This window comes from Ursus maritimus, unplaced genomic scaffold (assembly GCF_017311325.1).
Source record: "Ursus maritimus isolate PB19 unplaced genomic scaffold, ASM1731132v1 scaffold_6, whole genome shotgun sequence".
Taxonomy (NCBI): domain Eukaryota; kingdom Metazoa; phylum Chordata; class Mammalia; order Carnivora; family Ursidae; genus Ursus; species Ursus maritimus.
Window position 1 is genome coordinate 15817403 of NW_024426774.1, and position 21946 is coordinate 15839348.

The 21946-nt window shown below is 45.7% G+C and overlaps 1 protein-coding gene across 1 annotated transcript in view; it reads right to left on the bottom strand.

The window, feature by feature from the left end:
- Positions 1-21946, bottom strand: part of APOB (apolipoprotein B) — a 38114-nt gene that overhangs the window by 16055 nt on the left and 113 nt on the right. The window contains exons 2-20 of the mRNA XM_040623722.1: positions 21690-21728; positions 20391-20506; positions 19007-19152; positions 16754-16907; positions 15751-15906; positions 14113-14237; positions 13351-13436; positions 12021-12240; positions 11013-11240; positions 10675-10792; positions 10423-10569; positions 9516-9727; positions 9015-9252; positions 8273-8449; positions 6768-6959; positions 5507-5674; positions 4612-4823; positions 1629-1814; positions 677-798 (exon numbers count right to left, since the gene is read on the bottom strand). Coding sequence (XP_040479656.1) covers positions 677-798; positions 1629-1814; positions 4612-4823; positions 5507-5674; positions 6768-6959; positions 8273-8449; positions 9015-9252; positions 9516-9727; positions 10423-10569; positions 10675-10792; positions 11013-11240; positions 12021-12240; positions 13351-13436; positions 14113-14237; positions 15751-15906; positions 16754-16907; positions 19007-19152; positions 20391-20506; positions 21690-21728 — 3042 coding nt within the window. The remainder of the gene's footprint in view (positions 1-676; positions 799-1628; positions 1815-4611; positions 4824-5506; positions 5675-6767; positions 6960-8272; positions 8450-9014; positions 9253-9515; positions 9728-10422; positions 10570-10674; positions 10793-11012; positions 11241-12020; positions 12241-13350; positions 13437-14112; positions 14238-15750; positions 15907-16753; positions 16908-19006; positions 19153-20390; positions 20507-21689; positions 21729-21946) is intronic.

Consider the following 21946-nt stretch of genomic DNA (forward strand, 5'->3'; position numbering starts at 1 on the left):
TTCTCTGACCCTGTTCCCCTAAAGTCTTTCCCCAATATAAACGTAGATCAGATCATGAAAACTCTCCAGTGACTTCTTATTTCACTCACAGTAAAAGCCAAAGTCCTTGCCACGGCCTACAAACCCATCCTTCCCCTACCTCCCTCTATCTCTGTGACCTCACCTTCTACCATTCTCCTCTCTGATCTCTCCTCTTCAGTCATACCAGCTTCTTTCCTTTTCCTCAAACATGGCAGCCATATAGCTGCCTCAGGGCCTTTGCACCAATGAGCCCCTCAGCCTGTAACACTCTTTCCATATGGCTTATGCCCTTATCTCCTTCAAATCTCTTTTTTTTGTGCTCTTTTACCAGTGACACTTTCCCTCATAATGTCAAATGACACTGTCTTCCTCCTCCCTGCCACTCTAGACATTCCCCAGATCCCTTTATGCTCTATTTTTCTCCCCAGCACCAACCTGGCATTCTGAATATTTACTTGTTTGGCTGTTGGTTGTAAATGTGGACAGAGACTTTATCACGACTGTTTATTGTTCTAGCCTCAGCTCTTAGAAGTGGCCTGACACTTTTCAGGCATTCAGTAAATATTTATTAAATACATTAAATTAATCAGTCTTCCTTGTGAGTCCTGGACCTGAGACTGAGGCAGAGATGGAGGAGCCCTTTCTGGATACTTGCCTTCTGTCTGAGTTACAAACGTCAGTGTGTCCACCAAGGCTCCAGCCTCTTTCTGCAGTTCGTAGGTTACACTTGCAGAATACAGCTCTACTTCTCCGGTGGGCTTCAGTTCCAGTTCAAGTCTAAAGGTGTCACAGTGTATATGGTGCACAATCTTAGAGCTTTCAGTGATGATGTTAACCACCCCCAAAACAACTCTGCCTCCATGGCAACCAAAATAGCGTCCTGATTTTAATATCGTCTCTTGTCCCTAAGGAGGACCTTTCTGATCCCTTTCAGTCCCTCCAAGAGCCCAAGGACAGGGGAGACCCCGGGGTGTTTGGACAAGCACAGCAGGAGTTGGCTGGTTGTGTCAGCAAGGCTGAGAAGAAGCAGTGGACGTGGAGAGAGTTGAGGACAGGGAGCCCTCCATCATGGCTGGTGCTTCGAACACAGCAGCGGGCTCCAGGAAAAGTCCAGCTCATGTGTCCGGAGGCTCAGAAACCTGGACACTGAATTAGGAGCAAATTGGAATCTGTGCTGTGCTTCCACCATCTAATGCATAGGGGAGAAAAGGGGAACACCATCTCTAAAGAGATGTTTTCAAAGGAATATTTCTCATGGACAATGGCTTTAGTTCCCTGGAGGGAGAGTGCTAGTATCACCTTGGTGGTTTATTTTTTGAGCTGAGGCTTCCTTTAGGGGTCATGATTTACCTTCCAGAAATGTCCTCCCCCCCCCCACCTCACCTATGGAGAAACTCAGTCCTACTCAAAGTTTAGGTAGGAATATAAGTACCCTTCAGGTGTGTTGGACAGAGGAGCATGATTTTAAGTGATTAAAGGATGGTGCAAACGTGTAAGGCAGGTGGCAAGGGCCTCTTACAACACACAACAGATGTTCCTTCACTCTGCCAAGCGGCCATAATGTAGAGGGTGAGCAGAAGCAGGGTGGGACACTGAGCAACTCTGACCTGGTGTCCTGGGACAGCGGATAGAAGGAGGCAGGTTCTGGGGAGGTGGTGGTGGTGTAGTGAGAACTCGAGGTACAGAAGTCCAGGCCCGTAAAGAGAGGCTTGCAATCCGACCAGCCCTCCGTGTTCTCTTTCAGAGATGGAGCCTCTTCTGTGTTTGTGGTGGAGATGAAATGGACTGTGTTACTGGTGAAGAAAGAAAAAACTGGAGTTACCTTCAAGGTACCAGTTGAAGTGGTGGTCGCAGGTCGCAGTGCCAACATTTGCCCCCCTTAACCTGCTCTCTATGTCCCCTCTGCCCACACCACACCTCAGATTATCTGATTTACTCAGAAACAACGGAGAGTACAAATGTCAACAAAGCGAACAAACACCGTGACTCTTCTGTTTCAGACACTGCGTTGAGTTGTTTACTTTTGTTTGCTGTGATCCCCAGAACAGCAGGCATTAGGGGGCTCCTTGTTTTATAGGGGAAACAGGCTCAGATGTTAACTAAGGATCACTGGGCCCTGAACTCAGGTGTGCTGCTTCCCTCCTGTGAAACTCTTACTTTACTGGCTTCTTTCCACTTCTTTCCCGCATTGAACAAGTCCAAGTCACCTCTCCCATTGCAAGCCTCTCCCTTTGCACACCTCTCGCATTGCATGCCTCTTCCATCGCACACTTCCCCATCGTACACCTCCCTTGTCACACACTCATTGCACACTCTTCTCATCGCACACCTCCCCATCGCACGCCTCCATCACATGCCTCCTCCACCGCACACTCCTCTCATCGCATGCCTCTCCCATCATGCACACCTCTCCCATTTCATGTGCGCACACATGCGTGTGTGCACACACGCATGTGTGCACACACACACACACACACACACCCTTTTCTTTCACAAGATTGTGTCTCCCTCACAATCAACAAACTTGTCGGCCTCGTGGTCTCCACTCTTACAACACGCTTCTCATGAACTGTGTTCTGAACCCATCTGCACACCATCATGCTTCTAGGACTGCCTCCATCAGCATCTCCAATCACCTTCTCGCTCCAAACTCCAAAGGACCTTCTTAGGTGTTACCTTCCTTGATCTCCCAGAGGCATTAGGTAGAGCTGGTCACTTATGGCCAGATTAAGACTTTAGAGTCCCTAACCTCTGAAAGGACTATAGAATCCTCCTCCCAAGTATGTACTTAAAAAAATTAGTAAGTCCAAGAAAGTTCAACAATGTCCTGATTTCATCCAAGGATGCTTTTGTTTTGAAATATCATGTTCTTTTCTCAGTATTATTTCCTTGGTTTAGGGGTACCCTAAAAGCTAGCCTTGGGGGTGGGCTGGAACCCTAAGTGCCAGCTTTAGCTGCCTATGGGGCAATCCACCTTGGTGGCCTCTCTTGGGCGTCTGTGACCCTTTACAGCCCTGGCTCTTCTTCCGCATCTCTGACCACTCCTTCTCACTCTTTGCTGCTTCTCCTCTTCTGCTTCACACATTCACATTTTCCACATTTCTGTCCTAGTCCATCACGTCTTCCCCTGCACCAATTGCTGTTTGACTTCAACAACCTCTATCTGCAGATGACGCCCAAACTGGTATTTGTAGCTCCAGCCTGTTTCCTGAGCTCAGACCCACTGGTCCCACTACCAGCTGGATATTTGAACCGGCGGTCTCACAGGACTTCAAATGTGGCACATCCCAAACCGAGTTTGTCAGCTTCCTCCAAACCAGCCGCGCTCTCTGTTCCAGCAAGAGGCACCCCCACCACTCTTCGTCTTCTCCCTCACCTTGCTTCTGGTCAATCACCCGTGCTCATGTTTCCACTCAAGAATTTCTGGAGTAGGCTCGCTCCTTCCTGCACCCTCCCTGGCCTTCGTCTGGTTCAGACCATGAGTATCTCTCACCCGCATGTGAGTGTGACAGACTCCAGCAAGTCTCCTTGTCTCCAGTCATGCTCCCTGGCCATCCATGCCCCACTCTGGAGTCAGAGCATATCCTCTACAGCACCAGCCGTGCTTTATTTATGCTCCCACTTTAAACTCCTCTGCCTTCAGAGGAGTCCAACATCCTTCCGATGGCTCAGAAGGCGGACCTTTGCCAGCCTCTGTCACCTCCCTCCATGACCTGTGTGCGCTTTGCCATACTGAGTTTTTGACTTTCTTGCAGCTCCTGAACTATTCTTTTTCCTTCAAGTCATTCTCTTCTCTTGGCCTGGAAACACTCATTCCTTTCTCCTTGGTCTGGATAACTCTGACAGCCTTCAGGTATCAGCTCAAGCACTGACTTCTTCAGAAAGCTTTCCGCGGGTGCCACAGGCTACATCTTACAGAACGTCGTGTCCTCCAGTGTTTCCTCTCAGCCTGCACTTGATACTTAGGGCTTGCTTCATGTATGTCCTTCCTGCGAACGAAGTGCTAGGAGGTCAGGTGTATCTCATTCCACGTACTTCGTATATTAGGCACTTAAATACTATTTTTACTCTTTTTGAATCAATAAATTAATGTGTCTGAAATATAGAAACTAAGGTAAATCAATGTTTAAGAATATCATTGAAAATGGAGCTCTCCATAGATGCTGCACCCCATAATCCTGAGGTTAGGACTTTCATGCTCTATCCACTGAGCTAGCTACCACGGATTAGTATGTCCTCTGGTTTTTTTCCTGTGAAAACAATGTTCATTTCCCAAGGACGATTTCTCTAGAGTTTGTGTTTCTTCATTCTCAAAACAAACAAACAAACAAACAACAAAAAACCATAACCTAATAACAAATGATTAAACATTAAGTCCTAAATGTCAATTTGGTAAAACCTGGACAGTAGATGGAATTGTAATTATTTGGTGAGTCTAAGCTAGGTTAACTGTAGCTAATTCAGCACCTTCTCTCCCCCCACACCCCCGAGTTCACGGGGCCCTGAATTATCTCAGGCAGTCAAGTCCTACAGATCCAGTTTCAACTCTCCCTCTCACACTGGCTAGTCAGATCTGGCAGACGGAATTACCGGCCACTGAACAGCTTGACTGGCATCGTTGGAGAAGGAATGATGAACTTCAGCTGCCCAGCTTTAAAGACAACGTGCATCTCCAGGCCTGTCTCATGGAAGAGGTTGGTGTTCATCTGGAACATAGTCCTTGAAAAGTCCGGGATGATGATGCCCATGTTTGTCACAAACTCCACGGACACAGAGGGCTTGGTCACCAGCTCCATCTGCGACTGTAAGTCAGAGAATGACTGTTCAGCTTCATTAAATACCTCAGTCCCTGGGCAGTCAGATCAACCGCCCTTCCCCATCCTTGGACAAACATCTCTGGCTCACTCACACCTCGGGAAACATTATTGTGATTTCTTTGGAGGAAGAAAAGGCATGTTCTTAGTTCCTCAGAGCCAGACTGCACTGATACCCAGCACGAGGAAGTGCCCGAGTTAATGGCTTAAAGTTAACACAACAGGATGAAAAGAGGATAGGAATCCTCATTTATTGAGAACAGCTGTCTCCTTACTGCTAGGAGCTAGCAAGGTGGAGCCTCCTAGTGGAATCCTGAAGTTTTTTTTTTTAAGGTTTTTTTTTTTTTTTTTTTTTAATTTATTTGACAGAGATAGACAGCCAGCGAGAGAGGGAACACAAGCAGGGGGAGTGGGAGAGGAAGAAGCAGGCTCCCAGTGGAGGAGCCCGATGTGGGGCTGGATCCCGGAACGCCGGGATCACGCCCTGAGCTGAAGGCAGACGCCTAACGACTGCGCTACCCAGGTGCCCCCCTAAAGTTTTTCATAAAAATGAATAAGGCGAGGACGACGATGTACTTCATCTTGAACTACACACATTTTAAAATTGTACAAGAAACCAATCGTGGAGGAAACGAACAACCTAAGGAATGAAGAAGTGAACAGGGTCTTACATTGGCTGTGTGCAGCTTCATTCCGGCCCCGATTCCAGGAGCGATGACTCCAGAGGAGGAGACTTGCAGTTGTAACCCAATTCCAGTGGGCAGTTCAAAGGTGTTGTCCATGAAGATGTAGTGAAGAAACAAGTCACTCATTGAGCCTTTCTTGATGGCCTCTCCAATCTATAGATCCAACAGACGGCAGTAACTACAAGTACGAGTCACCAAAGTGGGATTTGTGAAATGCAACCTCCCACATATTAGACGATAATTGTTCTTCTTTATCCAGAAAGGAACAGACTATCGAATTTTGATTAGCTGAGTATTTGATAAAATGCATGATTACTGGTTTCAACAGATCGGGGTATAAGAAATTGCCCCAGACAGATACCATGTCATTTTGATCTAGGGGTCCAGAGTCACTTAAGAATATTGCTGTGCCTCAGAGCTTTATGAGCTTTAAGCAGCCTTGGATGGCATGGATTCATTCCAGTTATTTGGAGTCTAAATGGAAATGAAGGTTTACTTAAATATAATCTATTATGATAAAACCACGTTTTTAAAAGATTGATTTATTTATTTTGGGGGGGGAGGGGCAGAGGGAGAGGGACAAGCCGACTCATTGCTGAACGCAGAGCCTGACTTAGGGCTTGATCCCAGGACCATGAGATCATGACCTGAGCTGAAACCAAGAGTCAGCCACTTAACCAACTGAGCCACACAGGCACCCCAAAACCATTTTAAAAAAACCAAGCTATTGAGATGGACATATTAGTATGCATTGGGTTTTTTTTATAACATTTTTAGAAAATAACTTGAAATCTAGTTTCTTAAAGCCAGTATTATTATTTATCAAACACCAGGGAATATATTTGGATATTTTCTCCTTTATTAATAAATTAATAATGATGGAAACTATAGCTCCTATTTAGGTAGTGGATTACAGTTTGTCAAATACATCCTTTCATAATCATTGTAGCATAGATATAGGGAACTTGTAGCATAGATACAGGGAGATACACTTAATACTGTTTTCCAGATGAACAAATGGATGCCCTTAAAAGATACACGTAATATTACCAAAGACCTAATTTCTAAATGTTACCATTTTTTCGCAATCCACGAATCATCCTCTCTGAAATTCAAGGCAAACCTGCTTCTATGAAGGAAGTACAAGTACTTTCTCTGGTTTGTGAGACAGGATCTTAAGAAGTCTGGGAGATCTAAAAAGGGCATGGGCTAATCTCATTGCCAAGATGGCGCTTGGCCCACTTACCATCTGGGGGATACCGGGAAGAGTGCGAACACCATTCAGCAGCAGCTTTCCCAGGAGCTGGAGGTCATGGAGCCTGACAAAGCCAAGCTCCTCTCCCAGGATGTGGAGGTAGGCTCTGGCTTCTGGGAATTCTCTGGATTTCAAATCTTTGATCAGCCTCTCAACATTGAGCATAATTCCATTGACCATATCCTGGGATTTTAATGACAAAGTGTCTAATGAGATATCAGCATTGTCAAACACCATTAGAGTCCTGATGTAGGGCCCATCTGCTGCAGCCATGATGGGCTAAACATAAGTACACAGGTGGGCATATAGAGAAGCCACTGAAATCACTCCCAACTTTTACTGAAAGATAGATAGCTCCCCCAAATTGAGATGAAAAGAGGAAACTGAGTTCTTATCAGGGATAGTGGGTGCTTGATGCTGTTCTTAACTTGAATGCAGGCATAGTAAGAGGGACCTCTGTTCTCCAGGATGCCAGGATTCCTAGGGCTCTCCAAGAGCAGACGATTGTCTGTCCTTCACCTCTCCCCTGATTACCCCTTTCTCATTTGATGAGGGATGAATACTAGAGGTTTCTTGAGAAAATGAAGCTGCTATATAAATTGGCCAAAAGCTTGAAAAACACCCTATCCTAGACAAGTTCTTAGAGATGAGAAGAACTCCATAGGCTGATGCTTAAACATGTGAAAGAAAAGAGTGATTGGCAGACCCAAACAGAGCAAAGACCCTCAGCCTCACGTGGAGGTGTGTAAATTAGAAGGTGGCGGTGGGGCCATCTGTGAGCATCTAGGAGTAAATTATTGCCCTGCTTTTCAAACTGAAATGTACATAGGGAATATCATTAAGATGCAGGTTCTGACGCAGTAGATCCCAGTGGGACCTCAGAACCTGCATTTCTAACAAACTCTGATGTGAGCCAATGACTGAATCACACTTGGAGTAGCAAAAAATTAAAGAATAAGAAGCTCCAGATTATACAATCTATTTTTTACTCCTTAACTGGGGTTACCCACTATATGAGTAAGAGCCAAAGAAAGCAGTTAATAATGAAAATATGAATTCAAAATTACAATAATATCTGCTTATTGAACAATGTACCAGTGAGGCACTCTGCTTAGCATTTTACATACTTTATTTCATGTAGTCTTTAAACAACCCAGTGAGGTATGGATTATTAGCACCTGGGGGATGTAGAAACAGAGTATCAGGCAGCTTTCCCAGGTGTGCGGTTTGAAGATCGTAAGGTCAGAATTCAAACCCATGCCCCAGAGTTTACACTGTTAATCATTATGGGAGAGTGCCTCTACTGAATCTGGTTCCTGGGCACATTCAATCTCCAGGAGGCTTATAACTGCAGAGGACACTAGTCTTTACCCTTACAGGACTAGTTAATAATAGCCATAATTGTCACTTCAGCTAGATAGCTCCTTGATGACTTCTACGCTTGAAGAAAAATGTTTTTGCACTGAAATCCAAAGCGTTTCTTAATAAAAACGTACCTGCTCACGTTTATCATCTTTGGTGTAGCCGAAGTGGTCGACCAAGACCTTGGAGACATGATCAGGAACTTGGTCATCAACCCAGTACAAAGCCTTGTTGACACTGTCTGGGAAAAATCCTTGCTTTCCAAAAAGAGCTTCCAATGTTGGCTCAAAACCTTTCCCTTCCAAACCAATCTGAGAAAGAAAATCAGGCAAGAAAATGCCATCAGGTTTCTTTGTTGTATGTCAGCCTTCAATTGCTCTATTTCTGTCCATTTAATTAAGTATTTAATGAATACTATGGGGTAGGACTTGAGCTTAGCCACCACAAGAGTGGTCTTATTTAAATCTTACTAGAATCTTGGAAGGCAGAGCTTATTTTTTGTCCTTTTCCAGAAGAGGCTAAGGTCAGAGAGGATAAACAATTAAGCGAGAGATTCAGATTGGGAATGAATTTGGGGTTTGAACCAGATCAGTCTGATTCCACAACCCATGCGTTTTGTAGGATTTTGGTTCTAAGGGCTTTTCTGAGACATCTACATTTCCATTAATACCACAGAGTCATGCTTCAGGTGACCTTTAGCTAGAAGGCAGGAGGGCGAGGGAGGAGGGAATGAAGAAGCCCTCAAACTGATGGTAGGAACGAGCTACCCGATTGTAGCTCCTCTCCAGGCTGGCTCACGGCTCCCTTGACTCTCTATTTATGGTGTTGTACAGAACAGGAGAGAGGACCTGAGCCTCTTCTTACTCTTACACATACCTCAAAGAGGTCCGCTGGAGCAAATCCAAAGACATTGAGGGTTGTTTTCAGCATGCTTTCTTTAGGAAGGTAATTATTTGGATCAAATATAAGATTTCCCTCGATTTTGGCTGAGATGGGGTCAAGCGATGGAAGGGAAACAGATTTGGAAAGGTGATAGTTCCGGGAAAATTTTGAGAAGTCCAGGATGGTTGGGAGTTGAGATCCTTTCAGAGCTTCTTCCACTAACTTTTTCAAGCTAGATGGAAAGAAGGAGTATATTTTAAGCTTACATGTCATGTCATGAATCCACTGTCTCTCTCACCCCAAGGAAATATGGATTGCCAACTGCTATCAAATGATCTGGATTTCATTTGCTCAAGAGCTTGGCTCAGGTCTGCTGCATTTTTGCGTGCATGTTACCCAGAAGGAAGAATACTCCATAAAGGGCAGGCAGTGGCCTTTAGGAATGTGGGGGGAGGGTTACTCTTTGCCCTTTGTGGCAGATGGGGGCTTACTTACTTTTTGATATGCAATTCTTCTGAGTTTAAGATGTTGGCGATGTGGGAAGCCACAAAGTTCTTCACTTGCTCATTCTGTTCCCGTGGGAGAAGCTGGATGATTTGTTTCATATCTGACTGGGAAGGGTCCCTCATCAGCATGAGATAGGCAGCCAGTCGCTTATCCCCTGGAGAGGCATCACTGAGGAAAATCTGAAGAAGGACTTCCCGGACCTGTAGCCAAAAAAGGAGACTGTTACCACTGTCCTTTGGTCAGAATACAGAGCATGCCTGGCAAACGCTGGTGTGGTCTGCTGGTGGTTTACTACAGGCAAGTCAAATTTCTTTCTGAAAGCTTTTCAAATGCTGGTACAGTATCTTCTCACCATTGCCCCTCAGAACAACCAGCTCAAGAAAGCGTCTCAGAAGACTCTTATCAGATGCATGTTACATTCAACTGCATTAACATACTCAAGTTGTGACTTGAGGAAGATCTGCTACTCTAAGTGAAAATAAACTTGTTTTAACATAAATTATTTCAATGTGGGGATGAAGGGGGGAAGGGATAGTGAGAGTTTGGGGTGAATAAATAAGGCATTTTCCAAAGCTCTGGAGTCATTTGCACCCAAGATAGGGCCAGGTTGACTATCCCAGTTTGGGAAGACTGGGGAAATCAGGCATGTTTTCCTAAGATGAGAGTGATGGTTGGTCTGGTAGGGCGACAGCATATAGCTAAAAGCTCATATTCTGAGGCTGGAGTAGCAGCATGGCCCAGTATTTCTCTCTTGTACACATACTGCTAGATAGTCAATAGGCTTGTTGAAAATGGCAATTAGAAAGTGGTAGAATGATGAGATTTAGAATCTCACTCCAAGTCCTTGTTAATCTGAATAAACTTTTTACATTCAGACTTCCTCTGTGGACTTCACCTCATCTTTAAGTTCCATTTTCCGCAGGGCCTGGATGGCAGCCTTCTGAATCAGTAGGGATGGCTCTGTACTTTTGATACATTTCAGGATTGAAGATGTGAGTCTTGGGGTTACTGTCTCCATGGTTCTGCCAATATTCCCAATGACCTGCATGGAAAAGAAACAAGGGCAAATCAGGTGCAGAAGGAGAAGTGGGGGTGTCCAGGAAAATGCTTCTGAAACAATGCATATCTTACAAAAGACTGAAAGTACCCTCAGAATCAAGTAGGTGTGATCTTTGTTCCCAGTGCAGTCATCACGAATCTGTTCCAACAGGTAATCAGCAATATCCAACAGGTCCTGGGTCACCACAGGGTTTGCCTTATGATAGCTACAGAATAAGAGTTAGGACTCAGCAAGTAAAGCTAAGTTTACTTTAAAACACAAACTTGTGTGTGAAGATTTCTTATTTCAAAGTCTTTGCTCTCAAAATGGCTAGTGGAAAAAATGAGTACGCAGGAGGGTCTGAAAGTGGTGGGTGTGGTATAATCTTAGTACAGAGATGTGGGTTCTTCCTCAGCTCCTACAAGGAGAACCAAAGTGAAACTCACTTGTTGACCACGTGACTCAGAGCATATAAAGTGGCCCGGCTCTGCTGCTCCTTTGCTGTGCTGAAGATCTCTCGCAGCCTCTCAGCTGAGGGCTCTGGCATCAGGGCCGCCAGGTACGTCACAACATCTATCAGGAGGGGACTGGCCTTCTCACTTCTCAGCCACTGCAGGATGTGAGTGTAACACTGGGGCTGTCCACACTGAATCAAGGCTTGCAAGGTGATGGGGCTGGGAAGGAAAGAGCAGAAAATGTTACACAGATCACCTTCAAGCAGCTCCCATATCCTTGGCCCATGGTGCTCCCTCTGATAGGAGTGCCCTGATTTCTTGTGTTCATTCTGCAAATCTGACCATCTTTCAAAATCCAACTCAGATCCCTGGAACAGGGAAGCCTTCCCTACAAGCACTGTCCACTGGAGAAGCACCACAGAGGAAAGTCCAAAAGGACTCTAGATTTATCACCAAAAGAGGACTGTTACCACTGTCCTTTGTTCAGAACATAGACCATGCCAGGCAAACACTGGTCCTTAGTCCCTCCTCTAACCTTCCCAGCAGTTAGAGCCAGTGCCTTGAAGTATAGAGAAATCACAGTATCACTTTGTTTGCCTGAGTTCTCTCTCCACTAGCCTAGGCTTCTAGAGGACACAGACTTCTTTTTCTCTCAAACTTTTCAAGGTACTCACAATAGGAAGAAGAATTAGAAGATACCCAGCAAAATGTGGGAAATATTTCCTCCCTCCCATTTTGACACACAAATGCATATCTGTCTTGAACACAGTGTGTGTGTGTGTGTGTGTGTGTGTGTGTGTGTGTGTGTGTGTGGCCCATGGAACTCTAAGCATATTAGTTGATATTTCTCTATCCGGCAAACATTAACTGATATACTAGTGGAATAACTAGATTGATACTTCAGTGGCCTCTGAAATTTTCTGCTTGGGCAAGGTTTGAAAGTTCAGCCACCTACCATAGGTCAGACAAAAGATATAGTTGCAACCATTCAAGAAATACCTGGACACCTCGACCAGCTTTGGCAAGAGGGATGTGAATGCCTCATTGTTGAGACTCCTCAGCTCAGTGACCAGCTTATTGAAGAGGTTAGCTCTCTGGGCATTCTTCTCAGAGACATGTAATGTTTGAAGCTCCTGGATAGTCTTCACGATGGCCTCGGCCTGCTTTGGAGCTGATGCGGATTTGGTGCTCTCAAAGGCGAGACCCACCTCCTCGGTACCTGGAGGGGAAAAGTGTCAAAGGGATTCTTGCTTACCTCTACCTTTCAACCACCCCCCGGGTCTACTGAAAACTGGAAATTAGGGAGGTGTCAGCAAAGAAGGAAAGAAAGCTATCCTATACTCAACGCCTGTTATGTACCTGACTTCAGTGTTTTTACTGAGTCATCACACTATCCTTACGGGTTTGCTGTTATTCCTCAATTTAAAGATAAGGGAACTGAGACCCAGAGATGAGCAACTCACCTTGCCTAAGACCTCTCTGAACAGGCTGTTTGAATCTGATATCAGATTACTTCTTTGCTGGAAGGAACTAGAAGAAGGGTTGCCACTGACACGGCCATGGCTGAGGCTAGACCCATTAATGCTCGCCTGCCGTTTTTTCCAATGGGATCTATAACAGCTTATGGGGGGAAGACCCTTCTGTGTCTCTTCCATCACTCTGCTCTGACCTATGCAGGACAGGGGTTAATGTGGGAAATGTGGGGGAGTAATGGGGGAAATGTGGTACAATGGAAAGAGTCCTGGCTTAGAATAGACCCGAGGGTTGATTTTGCACTACTTCCAATATTCAGACCTTGGATATATCACAAGCCTCTCTGTGTGTCATTTTCCCCTCTGTAGAATGGGTATAAAAGCACACATGGCTACCACCTGACATCACAGGTTGCTGAGAAAAATGAGGGAATGCATAAGACAGATTTAAATATAAGACAAACGCAGGGTTAGGTCTGGAATAGAGATTGTTAAGATTTCTTCCTGCTCTAAAGACTGATTCCTGACCCCAAAGGGCCTCTCCCACTTCCCCCACCTCGTCCAGGTCCCAGGCCTATTATAGGGTGTATAAGGTTGTCAGATGTACCAAAGGTAGACTTAGGAGGCCAATTTCCTATTTACAAAAACCTAGGTAGCTTTGGGACACTTCTCCTTTTCCTTTATCCCACTGGCACTTGACATTTTGAAAGGGACGTGCTTTCTCACTAGAGCAGCCCATAGACAGAGCGTCAAAGCCCACTTGACTCGTCGGACAGCAGACATTTCCTAGCCATGATACATGGTGTGTCTTGGGCAAATTTCCCAGCCCTGGCAACTATGTGCATATAAAATCTTACCTTCATCAAAGAAGCGGCTGTTGATCTTAGGTGTGTCTTCAAGTTTCAAAGTCTGTGTAACTTGTGCCATCATCGCATGCTTATCCCTGGTGACAAGGGAAGCACATTATGTCATGGATGGCCATCTCCCTAGAGTGTACTATTCTTTTCACGTTGAATGCTTCCTTCTCCACTTCTACCCAAATCCTGCCTACCTTTCAAACCATTAAATCCAGCCTCCTTAACCTCCTTCCCTGCCAGTGAACACCCTTTCCACCTCCTCCTGGTCATGCTAGCTGTCTTTCCATCAGAGGGACATCTATCTGTACCTTACACCTTTCACCAGTCTGGAGTGCCCAGAGGGTAGGGCCTAACACTGTGCCTTGAAATTCCCATGTATCTCCCTCAGCACAATGCCAAGGATAGAACAATTAATCAGTAAACACTAGTTGATGGATCAGGTTTCAAAATGGATTGGGATATACAAGTCTCTGGTCCCAACCCCAAATCTTCCATAAAGCCTTTTTAACCAGGGCAGCCTGCGATGATCCCTGGCTTTTCCTCATCCATAACCCTTAAAGTCAGGGTCTCAGATATCTTTTGCTGATCTCAAATTGTTTGCTGAATTGTCTGTTAGCTTGAAAATGGAGAAAGGGATGGGCTCTGCTTTGTACCTCCTCATGGCCTCCTCCAGGCACAGCCTTGCCTAGAACAGGGCATTGAGAAGCATTCATCTCACATCAACCCCATAAATGATGAATCAGGGTACCGAAGGTGACCTACTTGGTGGAGAAAGGCAGGAGCACGTGTTGTTCCTTGCAGATGGCTTCTGACACATGCTTATTCTTGGGGTCCAGAGTGTACTGGCAGGACTGGTTACTGCTAATCAGAGTTGAAAAGGGGTGGAGCTGTAAATGAGATTGGAAAAAGCACTTTGATCAGTTCCTGGGGCTTGAACCTGATCCTTCGGCCATGGGCATCTTCCTTCAAGGAAGATGGGAGATGGCAGTTCTGCATCACTAGATAAGCTCAGTTAAAGAAGGGAACTTGGCACTTGACATTTAGACAAAGGGATGCAATAACTCAGCATACCCAAAGCTGAGTCAAGCTGTAGACTCTTCTTATTCCACCCCAATGGACCTCTCATCCTGCACAAAGTGTGTATAACCTGGTATTGTACGTATACCCATCCCCCACACATTGACACTTTATATTGCTTCTTAAGTTTTCTTTGCCTAGAAGTCTGTCCTTATGTCTCTCTTCCACTCTCACATCCTTTGTATCTTTCAGGTTCATGTTCCACAATCTCCATAAATCTTTGAGGCTAGACTGATGGATGCTCACCCACCATTCCTTCTAAGCAGATCTACTACCAGCTTTGTCCAATGAAATATGTGAATAGTGCTTTCTCCTTCCTGGTCAGGCTAGGATTGCTTGTTTGCACTGCTCAGTGTATAACTTTATCAAGTATGCCATTTATTGTCCTTTATTGGCATGTGTAGGAACCTTGCTCCTCGATTAGACTGTAAGTACAAGGGGAAGGTCCATGGTTTATCTGCCACTGTCTCTGACCCCCAGTGGTGCCCAGAGTGGGGCTGAGCACACAGCAAGTGCTCAGAAAAGACACATAAGCTGTGCCTTGGCCTCTTCTGATTATGACCCTTGTGGTCGTCAGATACCATATTTTCGGCCTCAAGGACAATGAACAGGAACATTGCCAAACATGGCAGTGATTACTCAAGTCCTTCCTGTTTATTGAGATAAGCTGTGATTCATGCCCCAGAAGATTACAAGGCATTGGGCGAGCTCTGGTAATATGGTGTTACATGATCCCTGTTGAGGTGACAGGAGAGAAGGCTAATACTAAAGGGCTGGCCTAGGCAGGAGGCAGAGAGGCCAGGCATTGATCAGGGTCATGCATGGGATGAAAGGACAGGACACTGAAATGCTCTTGGTAATGTCACTTCATGGGATTGAGGGAGAGGAGAGCAGAACACAGGTCTTGGGACTTCTTCAGAGGTCGGATACCTGGAACTGGCAACATCCAGCCCTCTTACAGGAAAGAGCAGTAGATGGCTTTGCTGTCCTCCATTGAGCCCCAGAACCGTTTCAGGGATGGACAGTCTTTACTTTCCAGTGATGGTGGGAGGTTTGGTGCCAGCAACAGAATGATAGCAAGAAGGACAGAGCTCTGGACCAGGGAGTCAGGAACCTGATTCTAGTCTTGGCTCAATTAATAACAGGCCATGCGGCCTTGGGCAGTCCTTTCCTGGTCCAGTCCTCAGTTTCCTGTTATAGTCTAGATGAAGACGAGGCTAGGTTGGTTCTTCCCTAAAATCCCTACCAGCTCTAACATTCCAGAATTTTAATAACCAAGAGAACAGTGCTCAGTACAAGGAGCAATGTGGATGTGAAACTTACCATGCCTTTGATCAAAGCAAGTGGGCTAACTCCTGTGCTAATGGGCTTGAAGTGATCACAGTTCTCCAGGTCCCTTTCAATGGATATTCCTGTTGCCACATTTGCCTCCTTTGTTTCAACAGTTAAGTCACTGGAACAATTTCCATACACAGTATCCTATGGAAGGAGAAGATACAACAGGTGTATTCAATGTGGGAAAACAGCCTTGGGTGCTTTAGAGGGGCTGGGACAGGAGCCTGGGAGAAAAGGCAGGAGCAACATGGCTGGGAAGGGACTTTCTTCCTCCTAGGCAGAGGATGGGCATTGCTGCTGCCTGGCTGGCCAGAGGTGGAGTGAGAAGGCCCATTAACGGTGGTTCTGGTTCTGAGGCACACCAGCCTGGCCTCCTAGGACCCAGGCGACTCTGACTCTGTATTCTGTGCTCTCAGAGGATTTTCTCTATTGCTCATTTACAGTATGGATTCCAGTCTGCCTTGTGTTCAGTGTGTCTTGGTTCTCTCCCCAGATCCCGAGAACTCTGAGGAAAGGTTTCTTCAGGACGCATCTCTGTATTCTCCAAGTGTAGTAGAGTATAGAACTTAGAACACAGTAAGGGCTCAGAAATGTTCATGGGACTCCAGTAAATTGAATTGTCTCTCAGATCAAAACTTGAAATTCTTGAGAGAGGCTGGCAACAGATTCAATTATTTTCCGTGTTTAAAATACACACCAGCTTTACCATGTTATACCTCGTGGGATACAAAAAAAATCAAACAAAAGAGTAAGGTGGTCAGGACTCCTCAAATACTGCTTTAAAATTAGGCTAACCTGCTCCAGAAGCTCCATCAGTGAGCTCAGGGGACAGGGAGAGCCTTGGGTACTGGCACTTCACACCAGTTCAGAGCCTCCTGTAACTAGCCATGTAGCTAAGTCAATAATCCACTTTATATACACAGTGGGACCCAGCTCAAATATGCGAAGGTGAGTTCAAAGGGCCAGTGTTATCAACTTTCTGAATTCTCACCAGAAACAACACTTGTTTAGCCTCTTCTGTCTCCGGGGGAACCAGGAGGGCAGAAATGATACCTCTCTTGATGTTCAGGATATGTTTAGGCTCTTCCTTCTCTGGGTAAAGTGAAACCTGCTTCCCTTCAGGAATGGCCAGCCTGAGCTCGTACCTGTTGCAGAGAGAGTGAGTTCACAGGCGTGTCCTTTCTCCGCTGTGAGCTTGTTGCATGTAAGCTGGGTAGCTCTGCAGCCTCCTTTTTACCTACTGTTTCCCCCCCATCTTTTCTTTATAAACGTACATTTTTCCAAAATGTATACAAATATGTGTATGATTTTGGCATTCTTTTACTTCTCTACCTGTTTTGCTTGCCTCATGCATCCCCACTCTGTTTTCTACCCACACCAGGCTCTGCTGTCATGTTCCTCACAGAACAACCCACTGGATTTTCCATTTCTATCTCCACACTCAGGCAATCCCGTCTAGACGTGCGGAGGTGGGAACATTTGCACATAAAGACTTTTTCATTGCTTGTTTTATACAGACGACATTGTGTTTTCCACATCTTTTTTTTGTTTTCTATCTTGCTTTTCTCAATTACACTCCACAGAAATCCTTTGGCTTATTTGGTATAGCTCCAGCAGACTTTTTGAAAAGCTATAGAACTTTCTCATTTTATGGTTATATGCAATTGCTTCAGACATTCCCCTATTTGATGGGATTCACTTTCTTTCTGGATTTTTTTTTCCCCACAGGAACAACACTGAAATAAACACCCTTATGTATATATCTTCACACATTACTGCTTTTCTTTTCATGGGCTAGAGTCCCAGCATTTTGAAATTGCTGTGTCAAAGGCAGTAAGTATTTTTAATTATAATAGATACTATCGGCTCTCATTTCCACCAGCAATGCTACAGGTACATTTTTCCTCAGAGGCCTGCCAGCAACAGGCGCTTGGCTGTTTTAAATTTTTGTCATCGTATGGGCATAATGTGATAAATATATTGTTGTTACATTAATTACGCTTCCAGACTACCAGTGAATTTAAACTTCTTTTCATACGTTTGTTGGGTAATCACTCTTTAATATGGTTTGAGACCATGTCTGAAGCCTGTTTCAACTATGATCTTAGGGACTTCCCTTTGGGGACTTCCTTTTGGAAATTCAGGGCCGCACCTGCGCTAGTTAAGTCAGAGGAGCAGAAGGAGACCAGGCATGTCTCCTACAGCTCTACACCCCTGCAGGAAGTTCCAGACACTGCAATGCAGGCTTGGAAAGCCTGTGGTGGTCAGGAGCAGGAGGACTTTTTGTTTGGAGAAAGGTAAAGCCCCAAAAGTAACTCCTGTCCCTCCTGTCACTGCATCTTGGCTGCTCATCCACATTTAGGTCTCAGATAAAATACTGGCGAGAGACAGAAACATCAAAAGACTTACTGCGCAGAGAAAGGACTGGCTTTCAGGTTTAATGTTTAACAAATTGAAAGATGGGAGGAGAGTTTCTGATGCTCCCAGATGAACAAACCTATCACTGCCTGTGTTTGCACACACTTAGGACACTACCAACCATGATTTGGATTTGAGGCAGGGGTGATGTTCAAAATATTTACAACAGGTGCAATACAGACACTGATCGGGCAGAAGACAGGCCAGCTGCAAATACCAGGATGGCCTGGTCACTGTGCACAGGCAGAACACTGGCTCTGGGTGGGGACTTGGCATTTCCTGGACTCCCTGAGGCTGGGACTTGCTGCCCTCCTCTGAACAGACCCTGCACTACACCAAGTCCTGCTGGACCCTCCCTGAAGACCACGGGCTACTAGTCTCATTTAATTCTTTAAACAAGAATTCACTTGTTTAAATAAACCATCTCACCTTTATTGTCTCAAGGAGTTTTAAAGCCTGGGAGTTTTTAGAAACACATTTAAATGATAATTAGGGGCCCTTCACTAGGGGAGGGTAAATAATGCTTTCCTCTTTTTCATTTTTGTGACAATTTAGCAATTCCCCAATCCACGGTGAATACAGAATAAAATACTTATCCTCACACACAGGCCTCATATAAATGCATGCATTCATCCCTCCCTGGACACACACACACAGACACCCACATATGCATGCACACACATATACACACACGTGCGTGCACACACATGCGCCTTTGCACACACGTGCACACACATGCACACATGCATATACACACGTGCACACACATGCACACTACAGCCAGTGAATCCCAGAGCTCAGAAGTTCAGACAGGCCCACGCCTTACTTGGACATGGCAGCAGCAAACTCCTCAGAGTTCTTGCTCTTGTGCAGTGAGGGCCTGCTGTTGGGGTTGAAGCTATACCCCTCCTTCAGCGTGCACTGGCTTGTCCTGAGGATGAAGCTACAGAGTTGGGGGACCTCCAGCTCAACCTGAGAAGAGGGTAGTAAGCAGCACATGAAGACTCTCCATCAAGAACATGAGACCCTTCCCAGCCCAGAGCTTACTCTCCAATCAGGACACCAAGGGAAATACTGTTGGGGACCACTGGTTAGAGGGAATGCAGTCTAAGGGCTAGAGGAAGAACCACAGGAGGCAGGAGGAAGGCCGTCATTGGTTTCAATGCAAACGTGTCCTTAATGTCACCAAAGAAACCAAGCAACCCAACTATTTGTATCTCTTGGGGTCTATTCGGAGCTTCATGTATTGCTGGAGTTTACGGAGATCCCTAACGGTTACCTAACACTGTTCAAGAACTAACTTTCTTTCTTTCTTTCTTTCTTTCTTTCTCTCTCTCTCTCTCTCTCTCTCTCTCTCTCTCTCTCTCTCTCTCTCTCTCTCTCTCTCTCTCTCTCTCTCTCTCTCTCTCTCTCTCTCTCTCTCTCTCTCTCTCTCTCTCTCTCTCTCTCTCTTCTCTCTCTCTCTCTTTCTCCTTTCTTTCTTTCTTTCTTTCTTTCTTTCTTTCTTTCTTTCTTTCTTTCTTTCTTTCTAACTTTCTGCAATGATTGAAATGCTCTACATTTACCCTGTCTGATAGGAGAGCTTCTGGCCACTTGAAATGTGGCTGGTATGACTAAGAAAGTGAATTTTAAGTTTTATTCCATGGAAACAGCCACATGTGGCCAATGGCTACCCTATTTGACAACACAGACTATGGGGCCCTAGAAAGAAGAGGTCAGTTTTCCATCTTGACTTCTCTTTCCCACATGGCCCCCAACAGTGGCACTTAGATTCATTCCATATCAACACGGATGTGAGTACAATCATCTCAGCAATAGATAAAGTTTTGAGAACAAACTACATGTTTAAATTTTTCTTTTTTCTGTTTGACTTAAGCAAAGATTCTGTTTGGCTCAGAGTATAAAAACTGCACTCCAGAACGCTTTCCTGAGATGCCCACCTCCCTTGGCTTACCCACTGGGCTTCTTTCGTTAAATCCACCATCCCAATGCTGATATTCTAGATCATGTATTCCAGTTACATCTTAGAAGCTAACGGAAAAACAAATCTGGTTTGCAAAATTTTTTGTGGCAGAAAACTCAGCAGAGTGGCTGACTTTCAAACCTAGGGACAGTCCCTCACTTTGTGATTACGGCAGTCCTGGCATGAGCTGGGTCTGCAAGGACGGGAGCCCCGGGTTCCTCCAGTGGCTCTTCCTGTCCCCTCATACCTTGCAGTTGATCCTGGTGGCGCTTCTTGAGAAAGAATCCCCAGCAACACCAGTGGAACTCTCAGCCTCATAGTTGTATATGTATTTCCTGAGGTGTTTGAAGCGAGTTCCATCTTCTAAAATGGGGAGAAATAGGTCAGCTACATAGCAGAAAACTCCCCCAAGGATAGTCTATTCTGGGAAGAGAGGGGTAGTGGCAAAGATCATAAAAAATGGTAATTAAACTCAAATTATTTTTAATTGACTTTGCATTATACTTAATTTCCCTTTACGGATTTTTTTTAAAGATTTTTTATTTATTTATTTGATAGAGACAGCCAGCAAGAGAGGGAACACAAGCAGGGGGAGTGGGAGAGGAAGAAGCAGGCTCATAGCGGAGGCCAGAGCACCGGGATCACTCCCTGAGCCGAAGGCAGATGCTTAACGACTGCGCCATCCAGGTGCCCCTCCCTTTACAGATTTGAGACCATGTTTTGATGAGGATAATGTTTAAATTTGCCAGTATTTTTTGAATGTATTATCTGAGGTGCAAGGAGGGGAGTGTTAAACAATGGGGCTCAGAAAGTCTATAGGAGAGACTGGTGAATTAAGAGTCGGCAGCACAAAGCAAATATCTTTAATGCCTTTTCAGCTTGAAAATACCACAATTCTCTGGCTCTTTTTTTTGGTTCTACCAAATCCCTGAGGCAAAGTTCATTACGTTTTAGGGATATATGACTGTCTTAAGAAAACTCCAAGAAGGAATCTGGAGTTTCCTACTGTGCTTGAGAGGAATTTGCTGAACAATTTGAGAAAAAGAACATTTGGGGCAGGAACACAGGGGCAATGATGCCAGATGGCCACAAGATGGCAGTGCTGCCCCACCGGAAGCCAGCCTCCGGCTCCGAGGAGTACACTGGGTACCACCGCGAGGCCAGCTCCCTTGACCCCCGGAGGTCAGGTAAATATGAAGGAGTGGGGTCTGGATTTCTCCACAAAGGTTAAAGTCAGCATTTCCTCACCCTCATGTGCTTCGAATCAATGATTAGCCACTGATAAGCAGATGGTGACGGGCTGTCTCTTTAAAATGTCCATGGGTCAACAGAGCAACAGTCCCTACCCCCAGGCCAAGCTCTTGAGACAGAATAGAAATGCAGGCGGAAGTGAGTTGAGACCCCTTGAGTCTCAAGGCACTGGCTTCTTGGGGCTCAGAGTAGTGCACACCCAGCATAGCATCGCAGCATCTTAGTGAGCCGAGGTGCAGAAGGAGGGGCTGGGGGTTGGGGGCGCCCTTCCCGGCCCGCTGGGGAAACGCCTTACTTGGGCAGCTGGGGCTGACATTTTCCGGCACCTCCTCTTCTGTAAGGAAAGGACAAAGACAGCGGTGGGTTTCTCGCGTCTTCCGTCTTCCGATGGGGCCCCGGGTCTCCCGCGGAGGGGCACCGCAGGGGTCTTTGCGCTTTTAGAGGAGCGAACCCCCTCCCCAGCCTGAGCTGTCCCCGCCCTGCGTGCTGTGCGTGGACGAGCCACCGCCGGCCGGGCTCCCCGGGCCTCCTTCCCCGCCCCCCCCCCCACCC